Raw genomic sequence first — 27,773 nt, 5'->3', positions numbered from 1 at the left:
TAACCGCACCTCACAAAATCTCTGTCTCTAATGAGCTGGAACACACATGCTGGGTTGAAAAAATAGAAAGTAAAACACGAAACTGACTCTCCAAACGTGTTGGGATCATGGACCCCCTTGGAAATGGAATAAAAACTAGGGCCCTCCGCCGGGCCGACCGCACACCCAGACAGCACTTAGAATGTACTTGTGGGAGACCGGGCCCTAAAGCCCACCCCGCTGAAAGTCCACGGGCCCCGAGAAGGACCTCCAGAATGTGTGATCCTGGGGCTTTACCGACGCAGTGGTGACCTGAGCACTTCCCGCACGTTCACCATGGCCCAGCCACGGCTCCGATCCTCTTCGTGGTTTACCTCATGTAAACCCCATGGTATTATCTCCATTTTGTGGAGGTGGAAAAGGAGCCACAGACAGGCTGAGAAACTCGCCCAGGGTCACCCCTGAGCCAGGCGTTGCACCTGGACAGACGGACACGGGAGTCATCCACCTACTTCTTCTTGTATGTGTGTGTTAAAATACATATAACATGTCATGCGTTAGTCGCTAAGTCGTGTCCAACTCTTTGTGACCCCATGGACCATAGCCTGCCAGGCTCCTCTGGCCATGGGATATCGCAGGCAAGAATACGGGAGTGGGTTGCCATTTCCTCCTCCAGGGGATCATCCCAACCCAGGGATCAAACCCACATCTCTTGCATCTTCTGCACTGGCAGGGAGATTCTTTACCACTGAGCCGCCAGGGGGGCCCTTATACATAATATAAAACTTACTGTTTTAAAGTGTATAGCTCAGTGACATTAAGTACATTCACATTATTGTGCAACTACCATCAATATCCTTTTCCAGGGAATTCCCTGATGGTCGAGTGGTTAAGACTCCAAGCTTTCATTGCAGTGGCCCAGGTGCAATCCCTGGTTGGGGAATTAAGATCTTGTAAGCCACGTGGCAGAGCCAAAAATAAAATTAACTTAACAAACAAAGAAGAGGAATTACCTTAAAAAATACTTCTCTGGAATGCTTACAACACGTCAAAAAGAAACACTGTACCCTCTAAATAATAACTCCATTCCCCCCTCCCCGCAGCCCCTGGTAACCTCATCCCATTTTCCGTCTCTAAGAGTTTGCTTTTTCCTGGTGCCTTCTATGTGGACTCACAAAGTATCTGTCCTTCTGTGTCTGATTTATGTCACTTGCATAAGGTCCACAGGGTTCATCCATGTTGTAGCAGGTGTCAGAATATCCTTCCTTTTCAAGGCTTAATACTAATACATGGTATGTATAGACCACATTTTTGTTACTCCATCGTCAACTGATGGGACACTTGGGCTGTTTCTACATTTTCCCCATGTGAATAATGCTGCTAGGAACATGGGTGCACAGATATCTGTTCAAGTCTCTGCTTTCAATTCTTTGGGGTATGCCCAGGAGTGGAATTGCTGGATCGTATGGGAATTCTGTTGAATTTTTTGAGGAATCAAACAAAACTGTTTTGCACAGAGGCTGTGCCATTTGACACTCGCATGACAGCACACAAGGGTTTCAATTTCTCCACATCCTCACCAACACTTGCTGTTTTCTGTGTTTCTGACAACAGTCATCCTAAGGGGGTCCCTTCATCTATTTCTCGGTCTCCAAGGGGCTTCCCTGGTGGCTCAGTGGTGAAGAACCTGCCTGCCAATGCAGGAGGCACACACAGGTTTGATTCCCGGTCTGGAAGATCCCACATGCCCCAGAGCAACTAAGCCCACATGCCGCAGCTATTGAGCCTGTGAAGTAGCACCCCAGAGTCACACCTGCGGAGCCCACGAGCCACAACTGCGGAAGTCCTAGAGCCCGCGCTCTGCCACAAGAGAAGCCGCTGCACTGAGAAGCCTGCACACGGAGACGAGAGAGTAGCCCCCACCCGCCACAGCTAGAGAAAGCCCACGTGTGGCCGCAAAGACCCAGCACCGCCAAAAAGAAAGAAAGAAAGAAAGTTCTACTCCTCGGCCTCCTAAGCCTCAGTTTCCTCCTCTGTGTGCTGGGGACGATGACCCTCATGGGGCAGGATCAATGAGGAAACACACATAAAGGACTCAGGATACCACGTGGCCCATCAACTGCTCAGCAATGACAGACGTTACTATGGAAGGAGGAAGCCCCGCCCCCAACCTCGGTGGGGATCACAGAGCTACAAGGCTCAGTGCAGACAGAACAGAACTGCACGCTTCCCTTCTCGCCCGTGTTTCCTGCGGGTCAGCGGAGGACGAGGCTACAAGGTACGAACAGTCAGTGGGCCGCCTTCCGCTCTCCCCTCCCTCCCCTCTCTGCCCCCCACCAAGGTGCACAAAGCCTTCTTCCCTCCTGCGGTTTCTATTCTCGTCCTAAGTTCTGTCCATCTCCAGTTACTGGGTGATCAATAGGGACAGGACGCTTATGGAAGAAGAAGGCAAGAAAGGGGGAGGGGGCAAGGGAGGGGAAAACCAGGCGGGTGCTGGCGAGCCCAGGGCCTTGGATGAGAAGCCAGACCCCGGCAGCATCTGGGGAAGCTGGTGGATTCCAACACCCACCCAATTCTCAAATGGTAGCTATAGCTTCTGTTCCCTTAATCAGTGGTGTATAGATCAGGGGCACAGGACCTTCACCTGATGCGAGGAAATGCTCTACCGTCTCCCACCAACACCACCCTGCTTGATTGGATACCTCCAGGAACGGGGAACTCACTCTTCTTTCTCTGTCCCTGGCCGACCAAGGCCCAGCTGGACGGCTTCCCTGGAGCCTTCTGGGTGGAGTTTTCTGGGTGGAGGCCTCGGACCCAGGGCAGGGCCTGGGGGTGAGACTAGGACAGTGAACACCTCCCTTTGTCTCTGCCCCAGACCCAGAGTCGGCAGGATGGGTGAGGCTGTTTAGCCAGAGTTTGCCTGACTTCGGATCCCAGGGTGCCCACCCTGCCAGGCGCCTGTGGAATACTACCAGTGTAGTGGCTATGCTGTCAGAACAGGGAGAAGACAGGGACGTCTCAGAGCAGAGGAGACACACGGACACGCTCGGGAGCTGCCCTGGGCTGCAGGTATGTTTTGTTTCACCTGCACAGGGTTTTCAAAGAATTGTGAAGTAGGTGGCAGTCAAAAAGCAAGAGATTTCACGTATCTGTATCTGTGCATGCGTGTTCAGTCATGTCCGACTCTGCAACCCCACCAAGCTCCTCTGTCCATGGGATTTTCCTGGCAAGAGTACTGGAGTAAGTTGCCATTGCCTCCTCCAGGGAACCTTCCCGACCCAGGGATCGAACCTGCATCTCCTGTGTCTCCTGCCTTGCCAGCAGATGCTTTACCTATATCTACCTCTCTCTATATATATCTGCCATGTGCCTTCTCTCGCAACATCAGGGTATCTGGGAATAACTGGTCTCTCCTCCCCTCTCCGGCCACCTAGCCAGAGGAAAGGGACACCAGAGTAAGCTCTTCAAATACATCATTTCATTCAAGCCTCACCGCAAGCTGGTGAGGTCCTTATTATATCTCCATTTTGCAGGTGGGAAAACTGAGGCTCAGACAAGTTTAGGTGATCCAGCTAACCAGTGATGCAGAAGGGATTAAAACCCTGGTTGGTCTAATGATGCTTTGACCTGGGGCGGGGGGGTCCACATCTCCAACTCCTGGGAGTAGCTTTGTAACGATAAAGCCTCTGGGTGTCGCCCCCAAACTTACAGGATCCAGAGCTCTCGGCAGTGGGGTTGGGTGTGCCTGCCTGTCTGAAGCTGGTTGCATGCAGGGCTGGCTGCCCTCGACCCCTGTGTTTGGAGAGGAGCAGGCCCTTGTCTCTGCTCCAAGCACCGCCTCATTCCTGCTCAAATCTGGATGCCACCCCAGATGCACTCAGTTAAATAAAGCCCACCACTCTCCCAGTCCGCACCTGAGGTTCCCCATGTGTAGAAGGGGAAGAACGCACCTGCCTCTCCCAGACCTCCAGGAATGGGAGCAGGTGGGATTCTCTCCCCCATTCTCTTTATCTCAGACCCAGAGTGGGCAGGGCTACCAAGGCTGTTTGGCCTGGTCCTGCAGGGAGGGGAGGCTGGTGGCGGACAGCAGTCCCCAGGTGCTATCTTCCTTCTCCCAGCACTGCCCTGGGGGCCATGGTTGGAGCTCCCCCTTCCTCCAACCATCTGATTTGTACCAGTTCCTCATCCCCAGAGGCCCGGGCTTCTCCATCTGCCCCCCTCCCCAGCTCAGAGCCAGGTGCCTCAGAAGGCCCGCTCCTGCCTCCCCCTCCCATCCAGGTCCCCCTTGAAGCTGGAAATAGCTGACATGAGTGACAGGGCTGGAAGCAATCACAGTATCAAAGACCTCTGGATTCCACAGAGATAGATTTGAGCTTGCTTGGGCACTCCTGGGTTGGATCTTGACTGTTTGGCATTCAGTTTAGCTGTGAGATCTACCTATGCCCACTGACCTTGGCCTCCTTATCTAAAAACACGAGGCAGAGGGGAGTGCTGTCCCTGTGGGTAAGGGTCTATGGGGGTGGAGATCAGGTCCGGCTTGCTCAATGCTCCAGCTGGTGGGATCTTAGGGATTTACTAATCATGGGGGGATCAAATGACTACAGATTAACTAAGTGAGCCCTTACCTCACTGCTCAACAGGAAAGGAGCCCATCGCAAATAATAAATCTCACCTATATCATTAACAGGCCATAGGGGGAGGCACTGTGGACTCTGGGTCATAAAATTCTGAGCAAATCCCAGAACAGGTTCAGTCTGAAATCCCAGCACCCAAGAGCCCTAGGTCCCCAGATGCCTACTCAGGAACACCAACGGCATCGTCTGGGCAGGCCCATGGCCACCCCTGCCACCCCCTCCTGCCTCTCTGGCTCCCTGGCACAGCTGGGCTTTCCCACCTGGAATTTGAAAAGAAGAAGTAGGGGAAGTCATGGCCCTTTGCTGAACCATCTAACCAGACCTAATTAATCGATAAGCCAAGATGCCGCTTTCCTGCCAACCAGTCACCTGAAGAGTACTTACTTTATCTGTGAATTGATTGCGTGCTTTCGCCACCACTACGGCTAATCCCCGCTGCCCACAGAGGCTGGGGGCCAACTGGAGCTGGGAGCTGCCCGGCAGGGACCGCCCTGCCACCTTACCAGGGTGGCACGGGCTTCAGGCAGCTCCGGTCCTCATGTTATAGATGGAAACTGAGGCCCAGAGAGGGGTGCAGGGGGCAGGTCTGGAGCCCAGCTCAGCCGCCTGCCTGCCCAGCCTCGGTCACCCAGCACCAGTCAGCCCTCTTGATTTGAATGAGGCTGAAAAGCTGAGACTCTTTCCCACCCCTTCTGTCCCTTCCCACATACGATTTGCCCCACTTCAGCATCACAGAGTCCCTCCTAAGAGAAAAATGACCTTCACCCACCTCGAGGTAGGAGGGGTACGACCAGTCCTGGCTGTCAGCATCCAGCCCAGATCCTGCCACCGGCCCAGACCTCAGGACCCTGCCTGAGCCGCCCGATAAAGTGGAAGGCTGGCCCTCGAACAGACTCCTGAAGGTGAGGAACCCCCTGTAGCAGTCCGAGGAGGACAGAAAAAAGGCCACACTCCCCAGAAAGGGTGGGGATCTGGTTCTCACCCCCAAACTGCTGAGCTGTTGAGCTGGCAGATGGGAGGGTCTTAAGCAAACCAGACCATCACATCCCCAGGGCCGGCAGAAGTCGCTGTGCTGACCAATGGCCCGAAGCCTGGACATAGATCCAAGAAGCAGGAGCAAGAAGTTGATCTTTGACCACCAGATTCCACAATAACCACCATATATCAGGCGGTTTCCAGAACATGCCTGGTTTAAAACAGCCCGCCCCAAGCGAGGGTGGGTTAGGAATCACGGGTGTCCAAACCACAGGCCCCTGCACATGCACCTGCCTCACTGCCACCTGCCAGCCTTGAACTTGACCCCACCTCAAAGAATCGCTTGCCTTTGCCTTTGCCTTGGCCCATCTGGAATCCACACCAAGAGTCAAAGTGAAATAAAATGCCAACACAAGCTGAAAGACAAAGCCCCACACCGCTCCTGCCCACCCCGGCTCCGCAGGCGTGACCACAGTGAGGGGTTAGTACACAGGCTTCCAGCCTTTCTCCTGCATCCACGGTCCTCCTGGGCTGGAACAGAGCTCTTTCCAATGTCAGTGTCAACCTCCGTCCAATGTTAAAGTCAACAGAGAAATTATGTGTGTGTGGCTATATCGTATATTTCACAAAACTGGGATTATACATACCATGCAGCAAACTATTTTTTGTACTCATCAGTAATTGTGTACAAGGGCAGTCTGCAGAGCCTGCTGTGGAGAGATGCCCTGCTCCATTGTCCCAGCTGGACTCTGGTGCAACCCCGCCCAAACTGGCCAATGATATGCCCTGGCCCTAATTCTACTCCAACACCCCTGGGTCTCAACTCGGTCCTTCCTCAGCCTGCCCCAGCTCTCTGACACCATTATTTTGACCACAATTTATTTTATTCAATAAGTACTTTTTCAGCATGCGTAACATGGTAAACATGTAGTTTAAATTGTTGTTGTTTAGTTGCTAAGTTGTATCTGACTCTTTGTGACCCTGGACTGCAGCACGCCAGGCTTCCCTGTCCTTCACTATCTGCCAGAGTTGGCTCAGACTCATATCCATTGAGTCGGTGATGCCATCCAACCATCTCATCCTCTGTTGCCCACTTCTCTTGCCCTCAATCTTTCCCAGCATCAGGGTGTTTTCCAATGAGTCGGCTTACGATGTAATAAACACAGGCGCAAAGTAGTTCTGAGGGTTTCATCAACATGAACACATTTAACTCATTGCAGCCCAATGAGAGAAGCATGCTTATTATCTTCCCTGTTCTACAGAGGGGGAAACTGAGGCACAGAGAGGTTCTCGTGCAGAGGCTCACAGCCAGTCTATGGCAGGCCCAGGCCATGGGCTAAAACGTGTCTACTCCCAACCATCACACCAGCAGTTCTCAAATGTAAGTGTGTATCAGAATTCTGCAGAGAGGCTTGTTCAAACACAGATTGCCAGGCCCCTGCCCTGGAGTTTATCACATAGTGGGTCTGGCATAGGGCCTGAGAATCTGCATCTCCAGCAAGTACCCGAGTGATGCTGACACTGCTGGTCCGGGAAGCACACTCGGGCAGTCCTTGCGTCACACGCCACGGCCCTTTCCAACGGACCCCTTGCTTATGAGCCACGGCGCCTCCCGAGCCTGGCTCTTGAGTGCAGGGTGTTCTATCCCCGCTGTGGGATAAAGGCCTTGTTCATGCTGACAAGCACAGGGCCTGTCAAACAAACGAAGGATCTCAGTGTGGACCTGGTTTATCTGCTGCAACCTAAACAGTTCCTGGGAATCAAAGGCTGTTTTTACCTCCTGTGATGGTCTTTTGCCTCCCCCCAAAAGGGTCCTCGAAACATCTCCTTCTCCAAAGCTGTGAGCAAAGGAATAACTCAGCAGGTTTGGACAGCTGTCCACAGCCTACATGTTCCAAAGAAAAGTGTGGCCCTTGACTAGCTCCCGGGAGGTAACTTTGAGCCTTGGAATGGCCTGCCCAATGAGTGTCTTGGTTTACTTGGAGCTGGGGGCCATTCCACATAGTTTACAATAAAGATGTGATTTATGGTGGGGGCCTTGGGCCATGTTGTATCAACATGACCTGTGGGTCAAGGAATTAGGGGCTGTGATCAATCATATGGCCAGTCAGCCATGCCTATGCGATCAATTCCTGATAAAAACCTGGAAATCCAGGCTCGGGCAAGCCCCCCTGGCTGGGCTACTCCCCAGGTGTTGTCACGCATCGTTGCTGGGAGAATCAAGCACTGTCTGCACGGCTGCCCTGGGAGATGATGGCCGGAAGCTCGAAATGTTGTCTCTCAGACCCTGCCCTGTGCCCCTTTCTCCACTGCCGGTTTTTATCTATGTCCTTTAACTGTAACAAACAGCGGCTGGGAGTATAACAGCTTTGCCAAGTTCAGTGAGTTCTAGCAAATCACAGAGCCTGAGGGTGATCTCATGGTCCCCCCAGACACAACTGCTCCTCACTGAATCAGTGGGCAGTTATGCCGTACAGCCTGAGGACCAGGCTTCAGCCCTAGTCCCACCAGCTGGGCCCAGCTCTGCCCATTCTCTCCAGACTTCCTAGTCCTGTGGCCAGAGGTAGCCTGGGCTTTATGGAGGGCATTTATCATCCACCATTCATTTCCCTCTATAGAAAAATACAAGCATCCCCTTCGATGTAACACCAGGTAAACATTCCAGGTGCCAAGTAAAGTCCCAGGTAACATCTCAGAAACCCGGTAACATCCTCAGCATAAGATAATGTCCCAGGAACCAAGTAATATCTTAGGAACAAGATAATGTTCCGGGAAGCAGGTAACATCCTGGGTACCAGATAATGTCTCAGGAACCAGATGACGTCCCAGAAACCAGGTAACATCCTGGGTATCATGTTACATTCCAGGTATCAGGTAACATCCCAGGAACCAGGTAACATCCTGGGAACCAGGTAATGTCTCAGGAACCAGATGACATCCCAGGAACCAGGTAACATCCTGGGTACCCCGTAACATTCCAGGTATCAGGTAACATCCCAGGAACCAGGTAACATCCTGGGTATCACGTTCCATTCCAGGTATCAGGTAACATCTCAGGAACCAGGTAACATGCTGGGAACCAGGTAACGTCTCAGGAACCAGATAACACCCCAGGAACCAGGTAACATCCTGGGTACCCCGTAACATTCCAGGTATCAGGTAACATCCCAGGAACCAGGTAACATCCTGGGTATCACGTTACATTCCAGGTATCAGGTAACATCCCAGGAACCAGGTAACATCCTGGGACCCAGGTAATGTCTCAGGAACCAGATAACACCCCAGGAACCAGGTAACATCCTGGGTACCCCGTAACATCCCGGAAACCGTGGCGCCCCAGGGCCTTACCTGCCGGTGACCTCGATGTTGGAGATGGCGTAGAAGTACTTGTAGAGGTTCTCCCGCTGCACGTAGGTGCCGCCCAACGCCGGCCGCAGCAGCCTCATGCGCAGGTCGGTGAGGGTGAAGAACTCCTTGAGGCCCTTGGCGCTCTCCAGCCGCGTGTACAGGTTGTCCATGTTGCGCAGGTCGGGGCCGGCGAAGATGGCGAAGCGGTCCCGCACCTCGAAGCGCACGAGCTTCTCCTTCTTGGAGCCGGCCCAGCGCGAGTACTCCTCCGTGCAGAGCACCCGGTGCGCGCCCGACGCCGACAGGTCGCGCGCCCGCCGCGCGGGCATGCCGAAGGCCTCCATGCAGTCCTCCGCGTAGAACTGGTAGGGCTGCCACGTCCGCCCGTTGTCCAGCGACTTCTCCAGGACCATGACGGTGGGCCGGCCGTACTCGAAAGTGACAACCACGTCGTCCGTCAGCTCCACGCTCTTGTTCCACGACAGAGTGATGTTGGCCTCCAGCGGGCTGGGGTAGCGGCTCCACGTGACGCTCTGCCAGTAGGTGGCCAGGCCCTCGTCCTCCCGGTCGAACATCAGCCGGGGCGGGTGGGCCAGGTCTGGGTTGGAGGCGTCACACTCGTTGCTACACAGGTAGGGGTTCTCCTGCAAGTGGTGGGGGGGAAGCGGGGTAGACCAGGATGGGCGCTGGCTCCTCTGGGTGGGTGGGGACTGGGAGCCCTGGCCCCGCCCAGCCCCTGCCGGTGTCCAGAGGTCTCAGAGCCTGTGCTCCAGGGTCTGAGCACCAGGAAGCCTCTCTTTCCTGAAATCCGTAAAACACATGCAGCTCTAGGGCCTTCCCAGAAAACACATCTGTTTCTACTCTAAGCACAGACAAGCAAGAAAGGTGGGAGCTAGTCACCGCTCCACGACTGTCTGTGGCTCCCCACAGCCTGGAGGATAATGCCCTATGTCTTTCCTGCAATGCCCTGACCTCCTCCCTCTGTGCTGGGGGCCTCTGTGCTTCCTGGCCTCCGACCTGAGCACGCCTGTCCTCCATGCCTCCCGTGTCTGTGCCTCTGAGCCTTTGCGGATGGTGTTCCCTGTCCCCCACGTGCCCTTCCACCCTCTATCTGCCTCCAAATGCCTGCTCACACTCTTGACTCCTGAATCGCCTCCTACACAGAGACACCTTCCCAACCCTTTGAACAGCACAGTCAGTAGCCATGGGAGGGGCGGTGGAAGGAGTCAAAGTCTCCTGGTGCCCATTTCCCTCCTGTTTAGTGTCTCACCTTGGAGGTGCACAGTGGGGAGCATTAGCTCCGTGCCCCAGATGGAGACACCCGGGCTCGGGAAGGTGGTGGCCCTGGCCCCAAGACCCTGTGAGGAGCAACAGGGGTCTGTCTGTCACAGGAGCTTGCTCCCTGTCCCCAGAGCCTGCCTGTCCGCTTCACCCACAGCCTGGGCACACTGGGTGTTGACTGGTCCCTCTCAAAGAGGTACATCTGGTGGGAGGTCCTTTCCGGGTCCCTGGCACATGGCTGGTGGGCCCCGTGGGGGACACTGGCTGGGAAAGGCGGGGCACAGCTCCCACTTGCTTCCTCTCCTCCCCAACGCCCCCACGTCCGAAAGCTGGCAGCCCACTTCCAGGCCCAGCCCGCTCCAGCTGGGGCTCCCCTCCTCGGTAGTTCAGACCCCACCCCCCTGGGTCTGGTCCACCATGTGAACTCACCCAGAGGCCTGAAAATCTAACGCAGTGGTTGCCCGGGGTGGGAGAGATGAAAGGGGGGACCCGGAGGATTTTTAGGGCTGCGAAACCCTCTAGTACGATCCTGTCGTGGTGGAGAAATGGTCCATCTGTCCAAACCCGCAGAATGTACAACACCGAGAGTAAAGCTTCCTGTCGGTGTGGACTTGGGGTAATCACGACACGTCTGGTTAACAAAGGCGCCGCGCTAACGTGAGCTGTTAATAATGGGGGAATTGTGTGGGGAAACGGGCCTTAGGAGCTCTCTGGACTGCCTGCTCCATTTTCAATAAACCTCAGACTGCTCTGAAAAGTAAAGTCTATTAATTAAAAGGAAAAACTGTCACTAAGAGCCGCATGCGCCCCAGACCAATTGCAGCTTCTTTTGATGAATATTTCAGGTCCCCGGTTTGCTCAGAAACAAAGCGGCCTGAATCTGAGTTAAAGCCTCGCGTTCTAAAATGAGGCGTTCGGCTCCCGGGGCAGTGGGCGCCTCGCCTCCTGGAGGGCTGAGCCTGCATCACTGCGGCGACCTCAGGCCATCACCTTTGAAGCCCGTTCGTGGAGGGCCAGATCCCAGTCCTCCCCAGGGATCCTCAGTGGGCAGGCTGGCCCCAGGGTTTACTGGGGCAGGTTCCACCAAAATAGCTCTGTCTTGGCCTCCTGTGGCGCCTGCCCACTCCACCTGCTCAGTCCTGCGGATTCGCAGGACCGGGAAACTTGGAGGAGAGGGGAACATCAAGTCCACTGAGCAGATGGGGAAACTGAGGCCCAGGGCGGGGCAGGACCGCCCCCGCCTCCCTGAAGGTGGGAGGGGCTTTTGGATGAGCCCTCCTCCGTCCTGGACCACCCCAGGGGTGACCTGGAGCTCCATTGACCTCACACACAACACACGGGAGAGGGGCCCGGCTTAGCTCACAGGGGTCCGAGCTTCCTCGCGCTCCGGCCCGTGATCCTTCGATGTTGCCCTGAGCAGGGAGGGGCTGAGAGCCCCATGGGGATGGCTCAGGGGCCCGCAGCAGCCAGGCCTGGTGATGAGAGCGGGGCGGGCCGCCAGGGCTGGAGGACGCAGGCCTGCCTGGGGGGACACACCCTGCCCGGGCCCTGGGCCGCCCACAGCAGAATGGGCTCTGGTTGTGACATGTGGGCAGATGTCCCCGAGCTCACAGCTGGACACTGGGGACCGGAAGACACAGTCTGCACCGGGGCGGGGGGGGGCCTTCCCTCCCCCCAACCCAGCCATCACCCTCTTTCCACAGCTCCCCCTTCTGCCGCCCCCGCCACCTCGTTAAGGACTAAGCTGTGTCTCCCCCCAAATCCATATGTTGAAGCCTTAGCCCCCAGGACCTCCAAATTTGTATTTTTGACTGTAATTAATTGACTGTGTTAATTTGACAGCTTTTGGAGACACAGGGCCTTGAAAAGTGATGACATTAAAAGGAGGCCGTTAGGTGGCCCCTAGTCCAAGTCTGTTGTTATTGTTTATTCACCAAGTCGTGTCAAAGTCTGCGACCCCATAGACCGTAGCCCGCCAGGCTCCTCTGTCCGTGGGATTTCCCAGGCGAGAGTACTGGAGTGGGTTGCCATTTCCTTCTCCAGGGGATCTTCCCGGCCCAGGGATCGAACCTGCGCCTCCTCCATTGGCAGGCGGATTCTTTACCCCCGAGTCACCACCTGCCTGGGTTCTTACAAGAAGGGAAAGTGTGGACACAGAGAGCTACCTGGGGCTTGTGCACACAGGGAAATGAGCTTGTGAAGAAGCAGCTGGAGGCAAGTCAAGGGAGACGCCTCAGAAGATACCAGCCTGCCTTGGTCTTCAAGGGTCAGACACGCCTTGACCTTGAACTTCCAGCTCCAGAACCTAAGAGAATAATTTCTGTGGTTTAAGCCCAGGCCCTAGCAAACTAGTATGTGCCTTATCCCAGGTCAGCAGAGACTGGGTCAGGGCGGAAAGAGCCACCAGAAGCTCTCTCTGGGGCCCTCCTCCACCAGCCCGCTTCTTGGTCAGCTGGCACCAGCTGGCATCACGCTCCCCTGCCCACTTGGAAAGTTATCCACCCAGCACTGAAGCTGTCTCACCCTCTCTCACCTCTGAGCTTTACACCTGGAGCCACTTTCCCTCTTCTGGGTTTTTTTAGAGAGTCGTTCCTGATGTACCTCCTCCAGGAAGCCCGCCTTGTCTGATTCATCTTTGAACCCAGTTCCCTCATCACAGGATTGTTAGTGTGTTTATCTGGGCCAGTGTGGTGAAGCCTCCGTCCAGGGCCTGGACCTCAGCAAACACTAGTGTGAAGTGGAAGTCGCTAGTCGTGTCCGACTCTTTGTGATCCCATAGACGATACAATCCATGGAATTCTCCAGGCCAGAATACTGGAGTGGGTAGCCTTTCCCTTCTCCAGGGGATCTTCCCAACCCAGGGATCAAACCCAGGTCTCCGCATTGCAGGCGGATTCTTTACCAGCTGAGCCACAAGGGAAGACCAAGGGATAGTTATTGTTACCCTATTAACTAGTTATTAATAGAAGATAATTACATTGATAGTAATAGATCTCATAGTGAATGTTGAGAGTATTTCTGTCCACCCCCAGCTGCTGTCAATCACTCACACCTCACCTCTCCCCCTTCTCCATCCCCCTGTCTACCCTCCCTCACCTCCCCAGCTCCCGGGGTCCCCACTGAAGACTGCACCAGCCTGTCTGTCATCAGGAAGACGGACGTGGCCAGCTCTGCCAAGGGACGGGGGCTCCAACCTGGCTGCGGGCACTAAGCTGCCCTAACCTGCAGGGCCCGCCGGCCCCCCGCCCCCTGGCCCCGGGAAGCAGATGGTCAGAAACTAATGAATCAGCCTGTGTATTTACCAGCCCCGCGCCTGCTGCGGAGCAGGCTTAATCAACAGCGAGTACAATAAATAAATCCCAAGCCATCGCCAACATAATTCCTCTCTCCTGTCTCCCTTCTTTCTCCCACCGCCCTCCCACCCCAAGGTCTCGGAATTCTGTTTAACCATTTAGGGAACAGGGTGCCTCCTGCTGAAGGCGGCTTTGTGGCCCACGGTCTTTCCCAAGCACCGTGGACTCACATTCTCCTTTTCCTCCTGTTCTGCACCAGGGAGGATTCCGAGGAACCAGCCTGGGATGCAAGTCCGAGTCCCCAACCCTGAGCGCTGCGGCATCTGATGGCTGACTGCTCTGTGCTTGAGGGAGGGGCCGGCTGGAGGGCCAGCCCTTGCCAGCCTCCTAAGTCTGCACATTTCCACTCAGCTCTATGAGATCAGATTAACTAATGATGAAACAAACCATCAAGATAAACTGGCCTAATACCAGGGAGAAAGAGCCAGCGATGTTTGGGGCACACGCTTAACTTTTCAGGATAACACTGGAGCCATCCTTTGAAATTATCAAACGTAGCAGTCATTGTTTCTTTAGACATGAGTATCACACACACACACACACACACAAATCTTACCGCTGATTGAAGGCCTTGGGATTTGTTCTAGAAAAGTGTAACACACCACATTTTCTACTCAGGGGACTCATGGAGCCCCATCTTCCCAGTTAGGAACCCCTGTTCTGGGGTCAGACAGTTGGTTTTAGGGTGTGAAAGCCTTGGGCTCAATCTCAGCTCAATTCTTTGAGACTCATCCCATATCTTGTGAGATAATCTGTATGAAATGCCCATAAAAAGCCCCCAAATGGTAGCAGTTATTATTAAACAGTAGCTTCACGTACACGAGGTCAAGGGCTTTGTCAGCAACCTTCCCCTGCCCTTCACTGGGAAGCTGGGAAGTTCGCACACAGACACGGACCACAGTGGGGACTGCAGGCTTGAAGGAGTGTGAGGACTGTGACAGTCAGTGTGTAACCACTGTGGGCCGGAGTGGGCTGGGCCCTCCACATCCAAGCTGGCTGCATCCTCCCGGCACCCCAGGAGGGAGGTCACTTCCATTTCCCAGATGAGAAACCAAGTAGCTGCCAGCCCCAGCATCACCCATCATCTCTGGACCCTGCAAGCATCTTAGCGAGGAAATCCTGGGGAAACCGGGCTCGTCCGTCTCTACAGACACGAAGGCAAGTCACCTGCGTGGTGGGGCAGCTAGAGAGGTGGAGGGCGAGGGGAGCCAGCCCACACACCAGGACCAGACAAGAACCGGGTGGAGCCCAGCGTCCTGCATGGACACTGAGCAGGAGTCTCCTGGACCAGCTCGGCTACAGAGAAACACCTCATACCAGGCTTTTCATTGAAGAGACTTTGCAACTATCTCTTAATGCTTTTGCTTCTGTGATATTTTGTTTTGTACAAAGGGTGCAGCTGGGGTCAGAGGCGAGGTTGTAAACAGCAGAGATAAGCTACCAGCAACACATACCATTAAGTGGGAAAGCTGACTGTTAGGATAGCAGGAATGGAGGTGATCTGCTTGGAGGATGTCTGGCTACTTGGGCGCCCAAGGAGCCCGTGGACAGGCCATCACTGGAACTGTAACCAAGTCTCAGGAGGAGGAATAAGCAGCTTCATGCAGACTGGTCTTCCCATCCAAATGTCTTGGGGCTAAATCACACCATTGCCGGATGCTGCCAAAGCTGGTGGGTCTTTGCAGAGCAGCGGTGGGGCGGGAAGGGCTTTGCCCTGGGTAGCTGGGAGGACGAGTACAGTGGCCTGGCCTCTCACTGGACACTTGGTGGGAGCCTCAGTGGCCTCCCCACGTCCGCCCCCACTGCAGCCCAGAGCTTGGCACTCCCTGGGGACTCAGAGAAGCGCTGTCCAATGAAGGGAAGTCCAGTGAGGCCGAGAATGCTGCCTTCAAGAGCGGCCCTGAGGGTTATACCAGGTACCACGTGGCGAGCGCTTCGTGTGGCCAGGGCTCACGGACAGCGGGTGTAGGGAGTGTATTCAAGGGCAAGCCACGGCCACACTAAGCCCTGCGTGTGCTTTATCCTGGACAACGGGGTCCTTTCGCAAAAGAAGGGGACCGAGCTACGTCTCAAGGTCACAGGGCTCTGCAGTGGCCGAGGTGGGACCGGAAGCCAGGGTGTCAGGCTTGGAGACAAGTCAGGAAGTGTGTCCCTCCCTCAAAAGGAAAGGCCGCTGGCGTCCCAGGCCTGCGCCTCTCCCCCGGGACTCGGGTGCTACCGGGGCGTGTGGGCGGCCCCAGGGAACAGTTTAGCAGCTGACAGGTTTTTTTGAATCTGTCTGCTAGAGTTGCCGGCTGAAGTCTCATCCTCAGCCCGTCAACCTCAGCTGGGGCTGGGGCATCTCTGGGTGGGAGGCTGGATTTGGGCGGGGCGGCGGGAGCTGCCAGGGAGACCCCGGGGCCAGGGGGGCTGGGGTGAGGACACCGAGCATGGAGGTCCTGGGAGGGATGCTTAGGGGAGTCAGAGCAGCACAGAACAGGCAGGAGCAAAAGCGGAGAGGAGCCAACCCACGGTGGAGCTCGGCCCACCCTCCCCCTTGGATGATGCTTCTAGAACTTTGGGGGTAAACTCTCTGGGGCCTGGGCGCTGACCCCTGGGGTCATGGAGTTGGGATCCTGGAGACAGTCCCTAGCCCCGCATGTGACCTTGGGTGGGACCTGGCCCTGTCTGTGCCTTGGTTTCCCCGTTCACAAAACGACCGAGCTCTGACTCTGACCTCCCCAGCTCCAAGTTCCTCAGCGGGAAGGAAGGACGCGGAGGCACCCCCCACCCCCTCATCTCAGGGACAAAGCCAGGGTGCCGGGGGAATTCTCCTTAACAAATTATTTCCTATTTATTGGTAAGAAAAGTTGCAGCGGGGATAAATTATTAACAAATCGGAAACGGAGATTCTGTTGGGAGCTGGTTCTAATTCTAGCTGCCCTGAGGTCTCTAATTCTCTTCTCCCTCCCCCCGCTCCTAACTCGTCTGCCCCCCCACCCCACCCCCACGCTGCTTCTCCTTCTGTGGTTTCATTGATCCCAGTTCCGCCTCGAGCTGCCCCCCACCTCATCCTCCAGGCTTCTCTCCCATCCCCTTTTTGGTTTCCTTTGTGAGCAAAAGCCCTGGACGGCAGCAAGGTCACCCCTCCCTGCTCGTGAATCAGCGGAAACTGACCTGTGTTATTTCAGGGCCAGAGCGGCAGCTGGCCAGGGAGGCGCCTCTTGTATTTTTCAGGTTTTGTTTCTCATTGGTGCCATTTCTTCCCAGCCTGGCTGTCACTCAGGCAGAGGAAGGCATCTTCCTGGGGCTCATCCATCCTGGCAGTGAGTCTCCAGAAGTCACAGTGATGCCTCATCCCCAGCCCAGACCCTGATCCCAGGCCAGCCATGGTGGGCATCTCCTGGTCCAAGGTCCGCCTCGGACCCAGAGTCTCAGGCCACCTCCTGAGCCCGGCCAGGCCTGGCCGTAACCAAGGAAAGGCATCTCAGTTCTGCAGAGATGAGCCCCCCACTCTGCTCCTGGCCCCATTTCACTTCAACCCTGCCCACATTTACCTCTTTCCAGAACCTTCTGTGATTGAGACTGGACTCTGGGATGCAGGGGCCAGATCTGGCTCACCCTTGCCACTCCCACCCCCAGCACTGATTTGATAAATATTTCCAAACTCGGTGAGGATCCTTGACAGTTGGCTCTAAGGATGGTATCTGTTGAGCAGTTATTCAACTCGCCCTTTGTAGATTCCATTGCTGCAGCGCAGCTCAGAGCGGGCATCACCCAGGGAGGATGGCGTTACCGAGGGGAGTGGGAAGTGACCGGCCCAGGTGCTGTTTCAGCAGCCGGACAGGGACTTGGTTCCTTAGTCCTCCTCCCTCCACGCTGGGTTCCCCACCAGACCCAGCTGGCGAGCCTTCCTGATGACCTGAGATGTCAGGCCGTCCTGTGGACAAGCTGTCCCTGAGTGGGGCAAGGATGCAGTATCAAACACCCCTTCCCACCACGACTGACCCAGAACGACCATCTGTCAGCTGAACAGCCAGAGGGGGTGGGGTGGGGTCTTGCCAAGGTGCTGTCCTGGCTAGACAAGGGTTAATCTCTCCAGGAACTCAAAATTGTATTTCTTAAAAAAAAAAACTTCACTTGGTCCTAGGCATATGTAGATTCTTCCCACGGCCAGATTTCTAGGAACATTTGGGGTGGGAAACTCTATTCCAGCTGGAGTGCCTGGGAGTGATCCCTGTGGACCCCCCAGTCACCTACTGCATCCCAGCGCCTCGCCGGGTACCGCATGACTGACCAGATCCACGTGGGCATCTGTCTCAGACAAGGGATGGCACCTCTTCATTTGCATACCCCTCACGACAGGGGACTCATTACTATAAAAAGCAGATAGGCCAATCTGGACTGCTGGCTCCTTAGAAATTTGGGCGATATATTTTGACTCTCACTCTGCATATTTCCTTCGCTCCAGACCCCCTGTCTTCTATGCATTTATCCTTGTTTTCTCTAGTTATACAGTAAACAGTTTCTAATTGATTAGAGAAAGGAGAGTGAGAGGCCAGATTAGCCCAGGCCCTCCTCCTCCCCCATGTTAGGAGCTCAAACGCTTTCCCACCAGGGCCAGCGGGCGGCTCAGCCGCTCTTCCCCGCCTCCTCCCCGCGCACACAGACTCCACCTGTTCATCCAAGGAGCCGCCTGCCTGGCAGCTGCCCGGCCTCCCTCCGTCCTGCCAGCCCACCCCCACTCCCCATCCGAGGCTCTCGCCACCCAAACAGCCCAACGCTTTTGTTGAACGTTGTTTTAAAAAAGTAAATAAAAAGTACATCAGGAGAGAGGGAACGACAAAAGGAAGAGAGAGGAAGCAGGGACGGGGTGGGGGGAGGGTGCAGAGAGGCAGAAGAGCTGCATTCAGAGAAGCTGGGTGAAGTGCATTATTGATTCAGGACTTAGAAAATGCTTAGAGCGAGGGAAAAGCGTCCTGCTCTTTAAAAGCCTGTGCAAAGCAGAAGCTAGACACCGGCAGCCTTCCCAAAGAGGGCCTGCTCTGCTGACATGAATATTTTATCACGGAGGGGGAAAAAAATGTGGCCTGGAGGATTCAGTGGGGTGGGGGCCAGGCGGCGGGTGGCCCCCTCCGAGGGGCCAGGCTGGGGCGCCCAGGGGAGCTGCCCTCCCCAGACCCCGGGGCCCTTGCAGAGCCCCTCTCTGGCTCTCTGCAAGCTGCCCCTGGCTTTCCTGCTGAAGAGCCATGGGGCCCAAAAGAGGCCCAGGAGTGGTGGGGACACCGGCTGAAACGGGGGAGCCTGGGAGGGTCCAGGGGGCTGAGGTTGAATGTTCATTGAGCCTGGCAGCCCCCTCCCCTAACCTTTGCCCTGTCCACCCCCTTGGCCTCCCCACCCCGACCCGCTCTAGAGAACACCCCCCCACTCTCCCCAAACCACCGCCCCACCCCCGCCCCCCACCATGTTTCAGCTCCTGCGACACCCCAGAGCACTCTCTCTGGATAAATCCCAAACCCAAGCTGGTCCAGGCTCCGCAGGCCTCGCCCACCTATTTCACCCCTCATCTCCCCTTGCTTCCGTTTTTCTTTTTTAAACTTCCCTACTGAGTCTTTTCCTTAGCCCCAGGCATGGAGACCAAGATTTTTAGGGTGAAATTTCCTTTCCTCTCATCTAATAACCATTTCAAAAGAGGGAGATGGAGGCACCGATAGGTTAGAAAACCTATTCAGCATCACTTTGCTGAGAAAAGGGCAGAACTGGGGTTAGAAGCTTGAAAATAATAGACTCTGTCGAGAGCCCGCTGTGCTGCCCTCCTGCTTCCCTGGTGTAGAGTCGTTCCAGGTTTAGGGAAGATGAAATGAACTTGTGCCATGGAAGTCTTTGTCTGCAAAATGTATAGAGGACTTCCCTGGTGGTCCAGTGGTTCAGAATCCGCCCGCCAATGCAGGGAATGCCGGTTCGATCCCTGGTCCAGGAGGATCCCACATGCTGGGGAGCAGCTAAGCCCATGTGCCACAACTACTGAGCCTGTGCTTTAGAGGCTGAGAGCCACAACTACTGAAGCCCGGCGCCCTAGAGCCGGCGCTCTGCAGAGAGGGGAGCCCCTGCAATGAGAAGCCTGCGCGCCGCGACTAGAGAGCAGCCCTCACTTGCCCAAACTAGAGAAAGACCCCGTTCAGCAACGAAGACCCAGCACAGCCTAGACAAATAAATTTAGAAAGCTGAAACACAAGCAAACCCTAACGGATCATTTTATGATCTTATTGAAGCCAACTTCCCGCCTTATTTTGGATCCTCAAGTTTCCCCTTCCTTTCCTGAAGCTTACCAGCTCAGCCTTGCCCACCCCCATCCCACCTGGGCTTTCCCACCTCTGTCCGAAGCTCCTCCCCCCTCTCCTCTGCAGGTGTCTGCTACCCCTCCCTTCCTCCGACAACACCCCGGCTGGCCACCATGCCCTTTCCCAAGACGGGCATCTCATCAGTTTTCCTTAGCGACTTCTTTGGTTAATTACCGTGTGGCCCCTCACGTGCAAGATGCTTAACTAAGGTTTGCAGAGTGACTCCCCCTCCCTGGCGGGTCGCCTCTCTGGGTCCTTCGCGTTGGGAAGGCGGTGTCAGGAGTGGACGCAGCACCCAGACAGATGCGATCTGCCTGAACCAAGAGCCACAAGTCAAGACTTTCTAAGTTTCTTCTTGTTGGTCTCTGAGGAGTCAAGAAGCGACCAGGTAGAGGAAAGAGAAAGAAGTGGCTGGGCTTGCCCCACCTCCCCGGCATACCTGGACAAACGTTTTACTTTACTCTATGGAGGAAGCCCTTGGTGGGAATGGGAGTGGCAAGGCTGAGCTGTAAGCTTTCATTCATCTACTCCTTCACTTATTCAACAACGATCTCTAATGTCCTCTGTGTGCAAGGTGGTCCTCAAGACGCAGTCATCAGAACTGGCTGTCCATCAAAATCCTTGGGAAGAGGAGGGGGATAAGAATATTTCTGGGCCCTAAGACCGGAAATTCTCTGGAAAGTGATGGACCAACCTACCAACCAACCAATTAAAACCTGCTGCAGTGACTCAGATGCCTGGCCAGCTCGGGAGGCCTGGTACAGCTGATCCCAAGAAGGGCTCATGAACAGTGATGTGGGCCCAGCTGCCAACATTACCCCTGCTTTATAGGTGAGGGGACTGAGGCCCCCGGAGGTCAGGCACTGACTCAAAGTCATATCTGCAGTAACTTGGGCACTTTCACCCCTTATGGAAGCATTTTTAAATATTTATTTGTGAGGGTGCAAGGGGTCTTAGTCATGGCATGTGGAACCTTTGATCTTCCTTGCAGCAGGCGGGATCTTTAGTGGTGGCATGCAGGATCTCGTTCCCTGACCAGGGATCGAACCCAGGCTCCCTGCATTGGGAGCGTGGAGATTTAGCCACTGGACCACCAGGGAAGTCCCCCTTGTGGCAGCATTGACCACTATGCTGTGACCCCCGGAGTATGGCACTGATGACAAACCAGAAGGGAAACTGGGTGGGAGGGTCAGGAAAGTTTCTGGAGGAGGTGGGATTTCAGAAGGACAGGCCCAGAAGGACGGGTGGACTGGATATGGACAGGTGGAGGGAGACCCCTGGGCTGTGAGGAGGATGCCCTATGTAGTGGGATCAAGCGAACATGCAGGAGCCGCAGGGAGAGAGGGGTTAATGAGCTGGGTTGGACCAGGAGCCTGGTGGGGAGCTGGAGATAAGGCCAAAGGGGAGGCCTGGAGCCAGCGTGCAGCCTTGACATTTAGCAGCTGCAGGGAAAGCCCTGATTCTGGCCAGGCAGCCTCCTTCCAGAAAGAGAGGGTAAGAACCTGGGAGCACAGGGCAAGGCAGAAGCCAGCGCCCTTCAAGTCCCAGGAAGCCAGAGCAAGGATGGGGTGCCTGAAGCTTGGATGTAGGGGAAAATTCTGAGAGCAACCTCTCTTCCCCTCTGGTCTTTGAATTAAAAAAATAAAAAATAAAAATAGATGCTTAAGATTGAAAGACAAGATGCTCATAGCTGGAAGGGAACCAGTGTGGTCCTGGGCAAGACTGAAATTTGGTTCTCAAACTTGGCTGCCTCCTGGGACCACCTGGGAAGCTTGAATAAATCCTTAGCCCAAGCCCACCCCAGAGACTCTGGGGTAGGTGGTGGGGCTGCAGTCCCAGCAGGTTGGGGGGATGTTAAGAGCACCCGGGTGAGTCCACTGGCTCAGCTGCGGACCACTCCAGTGGTGGGGGGCCTGGAAGGAGCCAAAAGTCGGCACAGCTCCCTGGGCCCTGCCTTCTCCACTCCTCTGGAGGCCCAGCTGCCCATCTGGGTTTGGGGCCTTCAGGAAGGCTGTCCCAAGGGTTAGGAGACGCAGAACTAAAGGAAGAGAGAGCCCCAAAGCTGAACCCCCATTCCTGCTGTGGGAACATCCTGACAGTGGTTTTCATGTTGACTAACCTGGGGGCACCCCAGACAAACCACATCAGACCCTCGGGGGGTAGGTCCCTTCCCAGGACACTCCCACGTGCAGCCAAGGTCGAGGCCAGAGGACCCTGTGACGGGACATTTCTCCATCTCGGGGCGGCCCCTGGCTCCCCACCCCGCTTTCCTTCCCTTCCTCGCCCCCTCCCCGAGGCAGGGAGGCGGCCCGTCCCTCGGGGACCTCAGTTGGGCCGCAGAGGTCTGCCCGGTGCAGGCAGACGCCTCGCTTCCCCTCCTCCCCGACACTGCACTCCTCGCCACCCTCTATTTTTAGGTCCATTATTGTCCATTCTTGGGTGTTTTTTTTTTTTTTCCCCCACTCCTTCCCCAGAAAAAAACAGATCAGATTCCTCCAGGCAAAGCCATCTCATCTCCCCGGAGTTGGTACGTGGGGGCACGCACGCGGCCAAATAGACAAGAAATAAGTGAATTATCAAATAAGTGGATTAAGCAGACTCCGTGGTGTCTCAGAGGACAGGAGGGGTGGGCAAAATGCTCTGGTCCCTCTTCCCCAGCCCTCCTTCCTTGGGCTGCCAGGGTGTGCTGGGGGAGGAGAGGCAGACAGGGGCGGTACACGCCCACATGTATGTGAGCACACACACATAGAACAACTGCCTCAATCTAACCGTGAGAGAGACTCAGAGCGCCTCAGGGCAGCTAAGCAGCCTGGTTAGGAGCCAGGCACTGGGTCTAGGCAGCCGGGGGTGGAGGTGCCAGGCTCCTCTACTCAGACGCTGTGTGACTTTGGGCAAGTGGCTTAACCTCTCTGAGCCTCGGGTTCCTCATATTCAAAATGGATATAAATATAGGATCTATTCTTACGTTGAACCCCGGAGGGTTCAACGAGCTACATTAGGTCAAGGGCTCGGTATGCAGTAGGCACTCACTAAATGTAAGCTGTTACTGGTCTGAGGAGCTTCCAGATGGCTCAGTGGTAAAGAGTCTGCCTGCCAATGCAGGAGATGCAGGAGACATGAGTTCGATCCCTGAGTTGGGAAGATTTCCTGGAGAGGGGAATGGCAACCCAGTCCAGTATTCTTGCCTGGGAAACCCCATGGACAGAGGAGCCTGATGGGCTGCAGCCCGTGGGTCACAAAGAGCTGGACACAACTCAGAGACTGAGCAGGCACGCTGCTGTCTGCAGAGGTGGATCAAGAAGATGCTCAGACAACGGGCCCAGTCAGTCGAGAAGACAAACGGTAGTTTTCCTGAGTGTAAGGGCTCCCAGAGGGACCACAGGGGCCCAAGGGTGGACTCAGGGTGGTCTGCGGAGCCTGTGAGATTTGCAACTCTGTGTGTGTGTGTGCATTGGTCTAGGAAGAGCACCCTGAATTCTCAAAGGGGCTGGGACCCCTCCAGAGTAGGAGGCCCTGCCCTGGGGTTTGGGGGCTGAGGTATGCTGGGGTCCTGCCTTTGTCCACCCCCTCTGGGTCCCCAAGTGCCTGGGATGTTGCTGCTCTCTCCACGCCTCTCCATCTTCCTCTCTCTAAGTATCAAAGTCCCGAAAGCCAGAAGCAGAATCTGGGGGTGCAGTGTGACCTGGAGGGTGGATACGCAGACCCCCTCTGGGAAAGGCAGGGAATTTACATCCCGAAGTGGGGTGAGACCTGAGGGCACCCAGCCCCTGGCAGTCAATCCAGTGTGGAGCCCAGACCCAGCACGATGCCGGCCCGGGAGCCCTTGGCCAGGGGTTCTCGATCGCGCCTGGGGCGGGGACAGGGGGTGTGCCCTGGGGCCTGCTGGCTTCTCCTTCCGCTGTCACCTGCCTTTGCTACCTCTAGATGCCCCAGCCGGAGGGGACAATTCAAGGACCTGCAGTCCCCCCAATGGGCATCATGAGCTTTCTGTGGGCTCAGGCAGAGGGGGCGCTGCCGCGGCTGATGGGGCCACCGCAGGCTCCATCTCTCATTCACCTCCTTTTCACCTTTTGCCCAACAACACATTTCTGCTACGACTGAGGAGCAATGCCCAGGTCGTGTTTCATTTCCTTTTATTTCCCTGGTCGACACTTGGAGTCGGACGAACAACTCAGGCAGCAGAAGGAGCTGGAATGAGGGACCGAGGGGGTCCTAATGGTCTCAAAGCCCCCAGGATAAACTGCTGCGAGAGAAGGGTGTCTGGTCCTTAAAGACGGGCCCAGGGCCCTTTAATAGGAGGGGTAGCTCTGAAAGCCCCAGGCATAGATCTGAGGGCCCATAAACTCGGCTTTAATTCCTTCCTACCCATGAGGCCTTGAGAGGGGAGGTGACCCTTCTGGGGCTGCACCTTGGGACCGCGGGTCCCCGCGGACAGCCGGTCAGACCTTCGACAAGGCAGCATGGGACAGTGGCCAAGGCCCCAGAGACAGTCCTGGCCTTGTCACTGCTGTGCAAACTTGGGTAAGCCTCTGCACCTCTCTGAGCCTCCCTCTCCTCATCTGCAATATGAGGAGTGTTGTGGACTGATACAAACGCTACACGCGGCGCTTGCAGGGTGCCCGGCACACAGGGAGGTCTCGGGAAACAGCAGGCTAATCCGGCGAGACAGGGCGGGCAGAAAACACACCAGTAGGTGGTGAGCCACGAGACACACACGCGTGTGTCCCCGGCTCTTGGTTCCTGAAGCTCCCAGCTGAGGGCTGGGCACACACACCCCGCTCCTGAGGGCGGAAGGTGACCCCCGAGGCTGACTTGACCGTGATCCCTAACATTCTGCCCCCCAGCCTGCCTCCCCCCCGGCCTGGCCCGTCTGCCACAAACATCCCCTTCTGGTCCACCTTCCGTGGCGCTGCCACAGCAAGAACCACGGCTTGTGGGCGGGTCAGGGCAGGGGCCTTAGGGGCCCCAAGGCTTACAAGAGCCGACTCTGAGCAGGACTGGGTCACGGGAGGCTGCACACAGGCAGAGAGCTCACCTCCACAGGCCAGAGAGCAAACGCTGACCTTGAGGCCACACCGCCCTGAAGGTGCCGCTCAGGCACTTCCTGGGAGGCCAGCCGCCCATGCTGTCACAGCAAAGATCCAGCACGGCCAGGAAAAAAGAAAACTCAACAGACAGACAAACAAAACACCCTAAAGGGCAGAATCCAGAGAGCGAGGGATGATCTGTAGGATGGGGGAAATATTAGCAAATCATACACCTGATAAGGATTTAGTATCCGGAATATATTAAAAAACACGTAAAACTCAACAACCTAAAGACAGCCCAATGCAAAACTGGGCAAAAAGACTTGAGTATACATTTCTCCAAAGAAGATGTACAGATGGCCCGTGAGAACGTAATACCAGCATCGTTAGTTAGCAGAGAAACACAAATCAAGACCCCAATGCAATATGAGTTCATACCAACCGGTTAGCCATTATAATAAAAAAGAAAACTGGAAAGTAACAAGTGTTGGCAGGGACATGGAGACATTGGACCCCTTGTAACAGTGCTGGTAAGAATGTAAAATGGTGCAACTGTTCTGAAAAACAGTTTGGCAGTTGCTCAAAAACTTAAATCTAAAATTACCACGTGTGCGTGTGTTAGTCGCTCAGTCGTGTCTGCCTCTTTGTGACCCCGTGGACTGTAGCTCGCCAGACTCCTCTGTGGATGGAATTCTCCGGGCAAGAATACTAGAATGGGTTGCTATTCCCTTCTCCAGGGGATCTTCCCAACCCAGGGGTCAAACTCAGGTCTCCCGCATTGCAGGCAGATTCTTTACCATCTGATCGCCAGGGAAGCCCAATATGACCCAGCAATTCCCCTCCTAGGTATAGCCCCAAGAGAAATGAAACCATAGGTCCACACAAAAACTTGTACGTAAATGTTCATAACAATATGATTCATAATAGCCAAAAAGTGGAAACAATCCACATGCCCATCAACTAATGAATGGATAAACAACATGTGGTAGAGCACACGATGGAACATTATTCAGCTAGAAAAAAGAGCAAGGTACTGGTACACGCTATAATATAGATGAAGCTCAAGAATATGATGCTGAGTGAAGGAAGCCAGATTAAAAAGTCACACTTTGTCTTGGTCGATTTAAAAGACGTGTCTGGAATGGGCAAATGCATGAGCTAGAAAGCAGACTAATGATTGCCAAGCGCTGGGGACGGAGGAATGGGGCGTGGCTGCTGAGAGACATGGGATTTCCTTTCAGAAAATGATGAAAATGTCTTGGAAATAGAGATGTTGGTTGTGCAACATTGTGAATGCGCTAAATGCCACTGAACTGTACATTTAAAAACGGCTAAAAAGGCAGATTCTATGTTATACATTTTTTATCCCAACCTTTAAAAAATTAATGGTTAATCATGTTATGTGACTATCATCGCAATTATTTTCAATGAAAAAATATTTTTAAAGTGCCTTCATCACAAGAAAATAAAAATTGTAACTGTGAGTATATGGTGATAGATATAAACTAAACTTAGAGTGCTAATTCTTTCGTAATAGTTTTTTGGTTTTTTGGCTGCATGTGGGATCTTAGTTCCCCAAGCAGTGATCAAACCCACACCCCCTGCACAGGAAGGGCAGAGTCTTAACCACTGGACCACTGGGGAATTCCCTCCTTTTGCAATATGTACCTGTATCAAATCATTATGTTGTACACCTAAAACTGATAGAATGTTCTATGTCAATTACACCTCAATTAATTTTTTTAAAAAGAATTTAGAAGCAGACACCAAAGGGAAATGATGTGATGTACCATTATATCTTTAGCACTCAGCTTTGTTTTTCCTTGTTTTGATTTTCCTTTAATAGAATACTATAATAAAGGGATTGGAACTTGGAAATAAAATATCCCACTGCTGCGCTGAGCACAGGAAATGCATTCAGAGCCCCTCTATCTGCAATGGAAACCCCCCCCCGCCCCCGTTTTGTCAGTTTTTGACCAAGTCTGAACTCCGGCATAGGTTTTCCCCAAACTCTGAGAACGCATCTACGATCACGCAGCGACGCTGGATGAAGTGGTTAACCTAGCCAAACCTCATTGCACAGCTGGGGACACTTGGCTAAGGGGCTGTCCTTGCCCAGAGGAGACTCTGGAGGGGGTCCAGCACCACCCAGCCCCCATCATTCACTCCAACTGCTCTGACACACCACTCCCTGGCCCCCTTCCCCCTGCCAGCCGTTGGTGTGTGCTTGGGGAATTAGAAACACATTTTCATATATTTAAGCAAATCTGCTGTGATGATTAAAAAAAAAAAAAAAATCAGAACCTGCAAACCGAAGCCGAACAGAACCATGCATCGTCTGCCGTTTCCCACTTTCTCCAACACTCCTGTTCTCTCCAGGAAGGAGCCAGGCCTCCTCGTGGGCCACGTGGGCCCTGGCCAGACCTGAGGCAGGAGAGCCTGGGGCCCGGGCTGTGGGTCCGGAACACAGCCTGGACCCCCTTCCTGGGGTGGTGATGGCTGGCTGGTGTGGTGATGGCTGGCTGGTAAGGGGGAGGGGCTGCAGCTTGGCACCTGCTTCTTGGAGCCTGCCAAGCTCCCGTTCCAGCCCCAGGACTTGCATGCCCCGTGGGCCTCCTCGGGTCTCTGCCTGCCCAGGGCTCTTCTCCTCCTCCCCTCCTCCCCCGACACCCTGGGTCTAATCCGTCTGACACTGGAGAGTGGTTAGGAGCCAGGCAGAGAAGGCTGAATCCCAGCTCCACCAACAGTGGGCCGTGGGGAGCCTTGGTCCATCTCTCCATCCAGGGCACAGCGACAGCCCCGCCCAAGGCTTACAGGGCAGGGGCTTTGATGAAACCAACAGGCCAAGTGGCCTGT

At 54.9% G+C, this 27,773-nt stretch overlaps 1 protein-coding gene across 9 annotated transcripts in view; it reads right to left on the bottom strand.

Moving 5' to 3' along the window:
• The window catches only part of NTNG2 (netrin G2), a 73,322-nt gene that overhangs the window by 33,083 nt on the left and 12,466 nt on the right, over positions 1-27,773 (bottom strand). For all 9 annotated transcript variants that reach the window (XM_043469923.1, XM_043469914.1, XM_043469921.1 and 6 more), the window contains one exon: positions 8,937-9,580. In XM_043469923.1, coding sequence (XP_043325858.1) covers positions 8,937-9,580 — 644 coding nt within the window. The remainder of the gene's footprint in view (positions 1-8,936; positions 9,581-27,773) is intronic.

This window comes from Cervus canadensis, chromosome 5 (genome assembly GCF_019320065.1).
Source record: "Cervus canadensis isolate Bull #8, Minnesota chromosome 5, ASM1932006v1, whole genome shotgun sequence".
In the NCBI taxonomy this organism is placed as follows: Eukaryota; Metazoa; Chordata; class Mammalia; order Artiodactyla; family Cervidae; genus Cervus; species Cervus canadensis.
Note: the sequence above shows the minus strand (reverse complement) of the source record. Positions and strands in the feature narration are given on the sequence as shown.